Genomic DNA, 12415 nt, shown 5'->3' on the forward strand with positions numbered 1-12415 from the left:
TCCAGGAGCAAGAGATGCTGCAGGAGCGATGCTGCAGCAAGATTTTGGAGAGGGGACACACAGATGCCAAAATACCTTTTTTCCTGAATTGGCAGACCTGGAGGATGTACAGGAGAAACATACAGAGGAAACTGAGGGGGGGGAAAGGGAACACATCCAATAAAATTACTCAGGGAAAGGGGGTTCACATGCACATGCTGAATGCTGAGCTCATCACCAGCACTTTCAGCTGGCTGTCTGCTGAAGTCAAGCATCTCAGAGAAACAGCTGCATGGCAGCAGGACCCTGCTTGCAGCCTGTGATGTGGGAGGAGATCTGGTAACGCATGGCAATAACCCCAGCTTTCAGAAAAGAAAGGAAAAAGGACCCAAAATTGGTGCAGTAAAATTACAAATGTGAAGAGGCTGCCCTGTGCACACTCTTGAAGAGGTACTCCTGTATTTTTGGTCAAAAGCATGACAGCTATGCAAGCGAGGGCTAGGAAATGAGAGGTCCAGAGGCACATTTCAAATAACCCACCTACAAAAATAAACTGAATTACAGTGCTTGCAAGCAGAAGTTGAGAAAAAAAAGCTCCCCGGGAGGCCGTCCGGGGCTGATTCGGGAAATGCCGCCCAGGCTGGGCACGAAGCCAGCCCGCGGGGCTGCCTACAAATCCCAGCACGCCGGCAGCAGGGCTGAGCCCCAGCACAGCTCCTGCCTGCTTCCTGCCAGCTCCAGGGAGATATCAACAGCAGCATCTCGGGTGAAGCTGGGCAGAGGTTTGGACACCACACCGGGGAAGGGAGGCAGCGCTAGAGGTGAGTTTGGGCTTTTGTCTCTAGCAAAGCCTCGACACCCTTTCCCAGCTGGAGGTATGCGGTGCACACTCTTTGCTAAGCTGTGGGGTCCAGCAAGCATCTGCCTTAACTATTTGTGTGTATGGCATTGCGTGCATGTGTGGTGCTTGCAGGAGCTGTGTGCACATGTAGGTGTATGTGTTACATACGTGTCTGTGTAAGGGCTGTATGTAAACAACGCTCCAATTACTATAGGAAGAGAGAGGGGGGAGAATCAGGCTTGATTTGCCAGGTTTCAAGGGACAGAGCAGAAATTAAAAAGGTTGCTCTCCCTCTGCGAAGCGGATCTCGACTCCTGTCACCTCTTTCACTTTCGCTTTAAGAAAAGAGGCCCCAAAATATTGCATATTTTAAGCGCTCCTGCCTGGGTGAAATCCCTTCAGGGGAATTCTCCCTGGTCAGACAGGCTGGCAGCTGTCACCCTGAGGGCTTGGCAGGATGAGGTCCTTCCCCACGCAGGGTGCAAGTGGAAGAAGCATAGAGATACTCAGCACCTCCTAGGGGAGCAGCCCTGCTGATGGGATTTGCACCCCAGGGAGAAATGGGGGAGCACATATGCAAGAGCATGCCCCTATATAGATTATATATGAAGTCCTTTCATCCGTACCTCCAAAGGGACCACTAGATGAGTATCTGAAGTCCTCCAGCAGCAAGCATGGCAGGACAGCAAGGAGGGTGAAGTCCCCGGCAATAAGACATTTGTCAGTGAGATTTTCCCCATGCAGACCCAGACTCTTCACCCTGTATGCTCTTTCTGGTCTATGCTAGCCCAGCCTCTCACCCCATTAATCAGACAGCACATTAAAGGGGGAACAAAGTTTTAATTCCCTTGCCATTCCCAGCACTTCCAGGCAGAGCCGTCCTTGCCTCCTCTGCTCTCCAGAGAAACCCCACAGCATATTTTTAGGAGCTGTGGGATGGAAATAACCCCTGTGGGAACAGGAGCCAGCCCCATCCCACAGGCTGAATCCCGATGTCCACTTATAGCACTAACTAGTACAGAGAGATGAAGTGTACAGCAAGGTGGTTATGGAAACCACAGGACCTGGGCATGCAAAAGTGGAATTTCTTCCTTGGCTACTAGGCACAGGCAGACCATACAACTCCACAGGACTTTGGTCTGCCTGCACATATGCCTGCGGCATATGGCATCCTGCACCGAAGCATTCACCACACATCTCGACTTACTTAGGCCTTTTACACCCGCAAATGAGCTCCTCATGCAGTGAATTTGCTTATCCGGGGATAGGAATTCTCTATTCGGACAAAAAGTAGCAAGAATTGCAGTAAGAATGCAAGCTAGAAGCCTACCTGTAAGATCTTTTACAGGCTTTTTAGATTCACTCAATCCCCAAGCCTCATTTAGGGTACATAAAGATTTAGTTTGCTGAGAAAAAAAGTTTGCTGAGAAAAGAGCTCCACAAACTCCTTCAGAAATTCCCAAGGGAAAAATATTCTTTGGGAGGGGGGGAAAGGTGATCACTGCTTGAAAAGCCACTCTTCCATTATATTTAATTAGAACTCTCAGGCCAGGTTTTCTCACAGCAAAGCTGTTGTCAGCAGAAGCAGGCTCATTTTGTTTGGGCAGGATACTCAACCCTCTTTGCCATTTTTCTTATCTATTCTTCCCCCTTTAGACTGGTTGTATTATAATGCATCGATTTAATTGTACATTTTCTCTTGTTTGATGCTGAAACTGGAAGATGGCAGAGCCTGAAAGCACGGTTATAAACCCCAGTGTGAAACAGGTAAGAGTTGCTTGTTTCAAAATGCAGATCCTCAGTCTCAAGTACATTTTGAAATGTCACTGTAGGAGATGACACCACAGCCTGGAACTGTGGTGGCCCAAATTGTTGGTGCCTCAGTTGCATGGACAGGACTAATGCATTTGCTCACACTTAATTTTGGAGTGGCCAAGGAGAAAGCAGCAGTTTCTACTCCATCAGTCTCTCCAGAAGAGAGATAAAGAAAGAATAAAGACACCAGGACATGCCCAGCTCAGCCCAAGCAGTTGACTACAGCTGTGCTGTGCCCACAGATGCACAAATGATGAAGCAATCCCCTCCTGTGTGGGCTGTCCTTGGAGCATATTGCGCTTACCAAACAGGTTGGGGTTTCACAACTGCTTGCTTCCATCCTCGGTGACCTGAAGATGAAGATCAAGCTTGATACCTCTCCTTCAAAGGCTCTCTGGCATCAGCAGAGCCAAGAAGCATGACGCATGGGTGATGCCTCCAATGCCCAGCCCCACTACCCCATGCTTACCCCACCACCCCAAGCTCCTCCGTTGTGTTCCCCCAACCCTTCTTTTCCTCTTTCCCCTGCAGAGAGACCCCAGCAAGGCACTGGTCATTGCGGTGACCACCAGAGCCATCTTCAGCCTGGAGGAGGAGCACCAGCTCTACCTGGAGAAGGGCAAGGAGGAGTACGTGAGGCATCAGCAGGCCAACCAGGACAGGCCCCTGCCACCAGGCACAGCCTTTGCCTTCATCCAGGTGAGCCCCGCACCGGGCTGGGGGCATATGTCAGCACTCACAGGGCAGGCTGAAGGCTCAGCCTTCCTGGCTGTAGGTCTCAAACCCTACCCAGGGTGCAGGTACAACACTCCTGAGACCTGTGCTCCTCACCAGTCCCACATCTCCACCTCCTTGCCGGTGCCCTGCTCCCTGCCCTCCCAGCTGTGCTTTGCACAGGATGGCTGCTCTCCACCCCATGCTTGTCCTGCCATTGGTGGCAGCTTCAGCGCAATGTCCGCACTGCTCACATCCTCCCCCCAGCCACTAACCACAGGATTGCAGAATAACCCTCACAGTCATGCCCCTTGCAGAAGAGTCTCCTCTGTTGCTGTCAGGCAGTGCAGTATGTGAACAAGAAGATCCTGGAGAGCAACCCAGCAGAGGAGGACCTCTTTGACATCCTGCTGCTCTCCAACAACAGCCCAGAGAGCGGTGTGCGCATCATTAACAGTGCTAAGCACTACGGTAAGGGGGCACACCGCTGAGGGTGGGTATCCTCTCCCCACGGGGGCTGAGGAGCAGATAAGGCAGTGGTGGTGCATCAGGGGCAGAGACAGGGCCAGGGGAAAGCACACAAAAACCTGGGGAGGTGAAAGGGGTTCATAAAGACAAATTAGCCCTGTAACAGACTTTGCTTACATTCCCTGACCCAAAGGCCTAGAGATTTCCAAGTTCTGCTTCGTCAGTGATGAGGACTCCACGCAGTACCTGAAGTCCCATGGGGTCAAGCTCTTCCTCTCAGCTGACAGGACAGATGTCTGCAATGCCCTCCGGAGAGGTGCGTCTCCCCCTCCATCCCACCTCCCCAAGCACACCACGCTTTTCCCAAGCAGCAGTGCCAGAGCTCATTCTGTCATGGGTGAGAGGGGATGAATGGCACCCTGGCCACCACTGTAGTCCTGAATCCTTCTGTCCCCACCAGTAGCCCTCAAAGAGCAGGGGTTTACAGACTGCTTCACAACAGAATGTTTTATGTGTAAATCTGGCTGCAGCTCTGCTATGCACTGGTCCTTCCCTGCAGAACATTTAAACCTTTCTAACCCAAAATGCTGCTCCCTGGATCAGTGAGGGAGCATCATCAACTTCCAGGGCTTTGTGAGGATGCTGTGGAAACTTGCTTTCTTGGTACATGCAGAGACCTTAATGATAAATGTAAGCACATGCTTGACCTGGATTTGAGTGCATGCAGCCCCTGACAGTTCTAATGGGGTTAATCTCCTCCTTGTTAATTTGCTTGGGTATGAGCACATCAGCTGGCCAAGGTCCTTCAGGTCAGGAGCAAGCCAGCCACAGCCCAGACTTCCCTCAGCTACAAAGCCCAATCCTGAAGTCTCCCTGAAGATCATCACTGCTCTAACAAGTGTCTCATCTGGGGGCCCCAACCCATGGATGAGAGCAGGCAGGGAGCAGCTTGTAGGAAAAGACCTGTAATTAAGCCAATTACCCCAATCAAGCGGAGGTGCCAGGCCCTATTACTCACAGCACAGAGTGCTAAGTCTGGGCATTAACACCAGGCTTGGCAGAGGGACCGGGCACCAGGAGGAGTGCTGCCCATGCATTAACAACAACCCAGCAGTTCTCCTAGCAGCCCTCAGTGTCCATCCAGTCCCTGATCAGCAGCATTGCCTTGTGCTCCCCAAACAATCCGGCCTTAGAAAGGCTGGGATGACCTCCATGGAAACCCTCCTTGCTTGGAGAGCCCAACAACAGACAGTGCCTTTTCTGGAGACTTTTTTTTTCTGGAGATATTTGTAGTGTTGGATGGGGCCGTGGAGGCATGGAGAGGAGCTGCCCATGCACAAGGTGCCCCCAGGACATGGTGGTTCCCTCATTCCCCCACCAAACCCATCTTGTTCCATCCCACAGGGGTCTCGGCAGCGCTCGTCTTCCAGCAGGAGGTGCAGGCCCCCAGCACCCCGCTGCGCGTGGCCTTCGATGGGGACGCTGTGCTCTTCTCTGACGAGACCGACCAGGTCTTCCGGGAGCAGGGCCTGGAGGGAGCGATGCAGTACGAGCGGGCGATGGAGGCCGTGCCCATGGGAGAGGTGAGCGAGGCGGCTGCAGGCCCCACGCCCACCATCAGCATCACCCCTGCTAGAGCTTTGCTGTGGGTGGCCAAAAAAGCACAAATTTTTATGGGTTCCCTTTGCATTTAGCACTGCTCTGTCCCGGGGGGGCTGATCTGGAGTCCCTCCGGAGATGGACCTGGCATGCTGTCTTCTGTAAGCAAGCATCTGCTCCCAAAATTTGGGGCTATGGTTACCCAGAGTGTTCCTGTGGCCTTTTGTAGGCTGGGACAGCTTGCTGTGCCGATACCCTCTCCCAGGGGTGCTGCACCTTCTTGGTTCCCTCAGAATTAGCATGAGCACCAAAAGGCTCACCTTCCTGCTGTGCACCCCAGGGCATGTGTGTGGACAGTACACAGCACCAGTCCCAGCACTGCCCAAACCTACACCCAACAGGCATTTCTGTGCACTGCAGAGGCCTAGAAGACCTTGAAAGGGGAAAAAGTGGATTGAACAGATGCTTCCTACCCACTCTCAAGTGTCTTGCTGTGCTTCCAGGGTCCCATGAAAGCCTTTGCCATGCACCTGGGGAAGATACACAAGAAGTTCAACCGTGAGGAGTGCCCCATCCGCACCTACCTGGTGACCGCCCGCAGCGGCCGGGACATGGGCATCCGAGCCATCAAGACACTCCGGGAATGGGGTCTGGCCATTGACGAGGCCTTCTTCATGGATGGGGCTCCCAAAGGCCCAATCCTTGCCCAGATCCAGCCCCATATTTTCTTTGATGATGGTCTTCATAACATCCAGGGGGCTCAAGATGTGGGGGTGCCCTCTGCCTGGGTCCCCTCGTGCTGCTGATGGACTAAGGACCAGCAGCTCTCAGGACTGGTCCAGCTGAAGGCCAGCTTGGTGGAATAGGAAAGACTTATTAACCTGCAGCAAGCAAACCTCAGGGAAACAGCGTGAGGGCATTGCCTGAGAGCACTGACCACCAAGCAAGACTGAATGCTTCTGAGACAAGGTCCTTTAGGCCAAAGATGTAGCTTCTCTAGGAAAGACAGACACCTCTGCTCTGACTCCAGGGACTGCCACCTACCTGTCTTGTAGGGCCTGGGGGCTTCCTTCTTCTACAAGGATAAACAAAGCTACTGCCCCACACATGTAGGGAAGGAAGCATGGAAGTAAGCACTAAAAATGCAAAGCTCAGTGGTACTTAGCCTCCAAGATTTAATCTCAGGAGCTCTGCTCAAAGCAAGCCCCCAAGACCCTGTCTTGGTGGACACACTCAGCACAGCTTCCTAAGAAGAATGACGCGTCACCAAGCCCCTCATGCAGCTCTGACCAACAAATTCAGCACAAGGATAGACCCCAAAGCTGTAAAGCACCTATAAGCTTTTAGAAACCAATGAGTAGGTTGAGGAAAGAAAGCCCAAACTGTAGCCCCATATGTATTAGAGCACAAATACCCTTTTTTAGGCATTGCTCACAGAGAGTGCCCTTAGGAGGCCCAGATCTGTAGGACACAGCTCCTGGAGCAGCAGGAGATGGACCAGAGATGAGGACAAGGCTGCAAGATAGGTCCATCCAGGAGACGGATGTAGCTCTGGGGTTCCTCCAGGTGAGGGCACTAGAGGCGGCCACCTGCAGCACAAGCCATGCAGGGGGACAGGGCTCAGGGCTGCAGACCATCACCCAAACCTCCAAACAGCCCTTGGTGCCAAAGCCTGAGCTTAAATAGGGCTGAGAGTGGAGGGTGTGGGTGGGGGCCCCAGGTGAAGCTGCTCAGGGCAGATGTGGTCCTGAGCAAGCCCAGGACCACCGTGCCTACCTGGTTCAAAGCCACCCCTATGCAGGGATGCCCCTCCTCTGGCCCTTTATGACTCTGCTCCTAATTTTACCAGGCAGAAAACAGCCCCAAAACTTCACTTGGAGGTTTCTCTCCCCAGGGCTGGATGTCAGTGATTGCCACTAGAGGCCACTGTGCTGCCCTGCTGCCACCCATGCTGTGGGGGAACAGGACCATTCCCCCAAATCTAACACGTAAAAGCAGCCATGAAAACCACTCTTGTCCCCAGCCCATCCTGAAACTACAAGTTCTCTTTGCTGCATTAATTTTCCATTTTTTTAAATAAAAAAAAAAAAAGAAGAAGAAAAAAAAAAGAATTAAATGCAAATTTTATGGCAGAACAGAAAGAAATAATCAGATTTTTTTTAAGGTTTCATCACTCTCACCAATGCTTTTTCCCCCAATAAATAAGTAAACGACACTTGGTGTGATTTGCTGGTGCCCCTGGTTGAGTGTGCTTGGGAAGAGGGGTGCAATATCTTGGAGCTGCTTTGCAGACATGGAGGTTTTTTATCCAGGCCTTACTGGATAGTAAGCATGTCAGGCTGGGCTTGATGCTGCTGTGAGCACAGGAAACCTTCAGTGGGTTTTGGATTAGCTCCTTGCAGAGCAAAGGCCATCAAAATCCACACACAAACCTCAGAAAATGCCAAAATCTTTAATTTAAAGCAGTTTTCCCCCCACCCCACAAAGCTCCATGCTAGCTCCCACACGCACCCACCCAGGGGATTTTCTCCACCCAGAGCACGGGACCGTGGGTGAGGCAGCTGTCCCCATCGTGGGATATGGGGTGGGTGCCGTGTTCCCATGTAGGTCCCTACTGTCCCGGTTTTGGGGCAGGTCTCGCCCCGGCAAGGGGATCTTCCAGAGGGAACCACCTCCAAAAAAAAACCTTTCTGCCAAGTCCAGGTGCTGAAATGAGATGTCTAAAAGTAGTGACATCAACAACATCAGCTCCTAATGATTTGCTAATAACGCTAAGTACCTGTCAGCCTCAGTCACTGAGCAAACATTAATTATGGGATGCTCCAAACAAGCGGGGGCAGATGTTCGTCCCACTTGTATGGAGGTCAGATATTTTGGGGCTTGGCAGCCGAGTGCCTGCATCCAGCCTGGTGGCACCTCACGGTGGGGACCTGCAGGTGGTCGCAGATATCCCGGCCACCCTGAGCTGCTCTGACCTTTGCCAATGGCCATGAGGCAATCCCTCACCCCGAGATGAAGCTACATTTAAGGCTGGCTCGGTCAATGTCTTGGGTGAGGGGGATTAGCTGAGTCAAGACGGCTGGGGACGGGAGCACGTGAGCGGTGGCAGGCCGCGAGGTGCTGAGGCAAGGGGAATGGGCCGCGTGCCTTCCTCCAGCACTGTCAGCACGGCAGGAGGGGGGTGACAAGGCAACGTGTGCCCAAAATGGGGAAAAAAGGAAGGAAGCACGGGGTTCGGGGGATTGCTTCACGCAGAACCAAGTGCTGCTGCTTCAGGCTTGTCACCCTGTGGCTTTCCCTGCCCTGCTCCGAAGGTGGAGCGTCAGAAACAGCCTCCAGCAAGCACTGCTGCAGCTTAGCCACCTGTCGTGTGGGGAAACTTCTTGCTTCCATCTTACAGACACCTGCAATAAATTCATTAAAGGTTGGGACAATAACGCCATCATCATTGCTTGGGACATTCCTTGGGTCTTGACTTTCCAAGGCATTTGCAAGGGTGCAAGGGGTGCAGAGGGGTGCAGAAGGAGGTTCCTGCACTTAATTTTGGCTGTTGCTTTCCAGCAAGGGCTTTGGCACCCCACATAGCCCCAGCCAGAGCTGCTTCATGTTACTGTCCCCCCAGTCACTGACCCGACACTGCTTGGGACACCCCTGGGACCCTAACTCTAAGCCAGCGACTCAGCTCCCTCCATGCTGATGTAGCTCCAATCAGCCACGCAAACCCCCAGAAAAGGAGAAAGCTATCAACAGCGTCTTCCACTTTTTCTTTTATTTCCACCACGTATCCCTCCCAAGCGACCCTCACCCTTCCAAGCCAACCCTCCTCCCCAAACCAAAGGGATTTAGTGTTTTGTCACACAGAGGTGCTCTAATTGCATAACCTATGGGCTTTTGGGGGACTGACTGGGTTAGAAATTAAAGGAAATCATTAAAAATAATGCTGGTGAGAAAAATCAGAGGGATAACCCTCGTTATGCCTGCTTGGAGGCACGTCTCATTTGGGTTGGGGCTTCCTGTCTGGGGTCAGGGGGTGCCCATGCTGATTGCACCCCTGCCCGGCTCTGTCCCACGGCAGCTCTTCTCGCCAGGTGCCCGCAGGGGCATTGCTCAAGGTATGCAATGCGGGCGCATGGGGTGCCCATCGCTTCCTGGCGTGGGAGGCAATGAATCGACTCCATCATTGCCGCTGCCACCCATCCCGTCAGCTGCCCGCCGGGCTTCTTGTCACCCGTACACACACGCAGCTCCTGCCAAAATAAATAAATAAAAAAAATCGGGGCGAGGCAAATACAGTGAGCTCCCTGCCCCGAGGAGAGGATGCGTCCCCATGGTGGGTGCCAGGCGTGGCCCCAGAGCTGGTGGCTGCGGGGGCGGTGGGACAGGGGTGGGGAAGGATGCTCGAGCCCCCGCGGGGGTGGAGGGGCTTTGGGCAGGGCCACGGACATGGAGGAAATGGGGACAGGAGATGCGAGGTTTGGCTGCAGCCCAGCGTGGGTGAAGGCACCAGGGTCGCTCATGGGCTCGAAGACAGGCATTTCCCTAAGCATTTTGCAGCATAAAACCATTTTTTCAGGGGAAATAACTCAGGGAAGGCATGCAAAAGCTCAAGTCTCCCAGCTGTGGCCACTAGTGAACTATCCTCACCTACCACCGGGATTAGGGTTTGCAGCAAGACACCAAAGGAACAACTGCCACCCAGGCTAGCTCTGTGGCAGCCATACTTAGCATCTCCCCTGGGTCACCGCAGCCCCTGCTGGCAGCAGAAGGGTGTTAATGTGTGTGCCCTGCAGCCAAAGCAGCCCCAGCCAGTCAGCACCGATGGCACAGGACCGATACCCATCAGCCAGCTCCATCACGGGTGGTTCTTCCTCAGCCCTTCTCCCTCGCCTTTGTGTCAAAAAGTGAATTTTTGTGAGTTTCCCACAGGTTTAGGAGATGGCGCTGGGGACGGGCGAGGTCCTGGCACCGTGCTGGGAAAAAGTTACCATGGCTCCTCTCTGTGCTTGGGGCTGGTGAATCAGGCGCTGCTAATTAGCAGCATCCATTAACATTGGCACCCGCTGATGTGGAGGCACGGTGTTTTTAACCGTTTCGCCCCACGCCTGCCCAAAGCACAAGACCCACCCGGTCTTGCCGGTGTCACCTGTGGAGGGGACCCCGGTGCGCAGGAGCAGGCGCTCCTCCATCCTGCGCCGGGGCTGAGTCATTTGACTTGGGAATCGCAAAAGGTTGCAAAATGGTGGCCCGCTGCCAGGGGCGCGTCACCCGCCACCCACGTCCCGCGGCGGTGCCTGCACACCGCTCGCTTTCGGACGGCATCGAGAAGGGAAACGTCACGGGGGGAGCAAAACCTTTCACATTTGCATCCCTCGTAGAGATGCTGAGTGGCACCAAAGTGACACCGGGGACAGGTGCATGTGGGTGCAGCCGTGGCAACTCTGAACCCATGGGTGCCGAGGCCTGGAGCTGGATTAAACGCCGCGGGGACACCCCAAAAAACACTTGGTGCAGCCCCAGCATCGTTGTACCCCCAGTCCACAGCCACGCGATGCAGGGCCGGGCCGGTTGGATGGGAAACGCATGCAGAGGAGCATGCGGGGCGCCAGCGCCTTTCCCCTCCAGCTCCACAGGAGGGTTTGTGCCTCTCCCGCTCGTCACAAGACGCTGGGAGCGCCCCAAGGGGCTGCAGCCCAGTGCCACCCCTGTGTTGTGAGCGATCAGGATCAGGCCCTTCACCCACCCACCCCGTGACAGGCAGCAGGCCGTGGGGGGCAGGCGCGACACCTCCCGCTGCCTCGGGACCCACGCAACAGGGACCGGGGCCACCGGGACCCTCAGCCCCAGGTCCCCAAATCCTATCCGAGCAGGGTTTGCTGAGTCACGGGTGCTGGCTCTGCTGACTCATGGTCAGCCGCTCGCCCCGGCCACGTGCCCGCGGGGCAGGAGGGAAGCGGGCCCTGGCCAGCGCCCAGGCCGGACTAACGGGACCTCGTGGCCAGGCTCGCTGGAGGATTTGCTGGGAGCAGCTTTGTTTTATTTTTGGCCCCGAGACGCCATCCTGGCCCCTTTTGTTTTTTCCAAAAGGAGCTTATGGAGTTTTTGTTTGTTTGTTTGTTTTTTTGGGGGGGGAGGCAATGGTGTGATTTAGTGCCCCAAAAAGTTAAGCCAGCTGGGTGTGGGGCTGCGGTGGGTGCTCCTGGATGAGAAGCTTTTGGTGGCACTTGTGGCACAGACCCAAACTGGGGACGGCAGTGGTGGGGAGGGAGAGCAGGAGGGGTCCCAGGGGGGCACTTCCCAAAATCACTTCCCAAAAGTGGCACGGAGCGATGGGGGCAAGCTGGGGATGGAGCATCCGGCACAAAACCCGGGGGGGAGGCGGCGTTTTGGGGAGGAACACGCAAATTTTGGGGGTTTCCTTCTGGGTGGGTGATCCAGGGCGTGAAAGGACCCCATGAACCCCCCTCTGAACTAAAACAAAATAAAATGAAATTAAGTAAAACAACATAAGATGAAGTAAAAAAAAGTAAAATGAAGTAAAATGAAACGGAATGAAGTAAAGCTAAACATGACAAAATGAAGTAAAACAAAGCAAAATAAATTAAAAGTAAATAAAAGCAAAATAAAATAAAAACAAATTAAAAACTAATAAATGAAAATAAAAAGAAATAAATGAAAATAAATCAGAATATAATGTAAAATTAAAATATTTAAAAAAAATAAAATTAAATCAGCCTGGAGGGATGGGCGGACCCAGTGCAAGGTGTCAGGGGGTGCTCTGTGTGCTGGGGGACGGGGGGGGGGGTCAGGAGCAAAAACACGGAAGGAAAATAAAAACTGGGGGAAAAAAATAGAAAAATGGGGGTTAAAAAGAAAAAAAAGAACAAAATGGGGAAAAAAAAAAAAGCACTAAAACCAAGATCAGGCCGCTCGTGACAGCCTCCCGGTGTTTATTCCCCTTTTCCGTGCGGGCTGAGTCACGGGGGGGGGGGTGCAGACAAC

The 12415-nt window shown here is 53.5% G+C and overlaps 1 protein-coding gene and 2 long non-coding RNA genes across 4 annotated transcripts; 1 reads left to right on the plus strand and 2 right to left on the minus strand.

The window, feature by feature from the left end:
* Positions 1–151: 151 nt before the first annotated feature.
* LOC310900481 (cytosolic 5'-nucleotidase 1A-like) lies at positions 152–7624 on the plus strand. 2 transcript variants are annotated; one of them, XM_083838544.1, is made up of 7 exons: positions 152–800; positions 2477–2587; positions 3167–3334; positions 3691–3820; positions 4011–4133; positions 5222–5400; positions 5920–7624. In XM_083838544.1, exons 2-7 carry the CDS (start codon positions 2543–2545, stop codon positions 6220–6222), a joined length of 948 nt encoding a protein of 315 aa, XP_083694670.1. In that variant the 5' UTR covers positions 152–800; positions 2477–2542; the 3' UTR covers positions 6223–7624. The 2 variants fall into 2 exon arrangements, with proteins under 2 accessions (XP_083694670.1, XP_083694669.1); XM_083838543.1 differs by having other exon boundaries at positions 154–800; positions 2543–2587; positions 5920–7622.
* On the minus strand, positions 4273–5946 carry LOC310900490. The gene is made up of 2 exons (XR_014585156.1): positions 5890–5946; positions 4273–5346 (listed from the first exon to the last, which is right to left on the minus strand). It is a non-coding gene; the product is annotated as an uncharacterized lncRNA (long non-coding RNA).
* LOC310900489 lies at positions 6158–12376 on the minus strand. The gene is made up of 2 exons (XR_014585155.1): positions 10541–12376; positions 6158–9663 (listed from the first exon to the last, which is right to left on the minus strand). It is a non-coding gene; the product is annotated as an uncharacterized lncRNA (long non-coding RNA).
* Positions 12377–12415: the final 39 nt, after the last annotated feature.

This window comes from Anser anser (assembly GCF_964211835.1).
Source record: "Anser anser genome assembly, chromosome: 5".
NCBI lineage: Eukaryota > Metazoa > Chordata > Aves > Anseriformes > Anatidae > Anser > Anser anser.

Bases quoted from the DNA above. Each gene is read 5' to 3' on its own strand.
- LOC310900481 (XM_083838544.1), top strand. From the start codon at position 2,543: ATGGCAGAGCCTGAAAGCACGGTTATAAACCCCAGTGTGAAACAG. The intron at 3,821-4,010 runs GTAAGGGGGCAC...CCTGACCCAAAG, and splicing joins TAACAGTGCTAAGCACTACG to GCCTAGAGATTTCCAAGTTC. The intron at 5,401-5,919 runs GTGAGCGAGGCG...CTGTGCTTCCAG, and splicing joins AGGCCGTGCCCATGGGAGAG to GGTCCCATGAAAGCCTTTGC.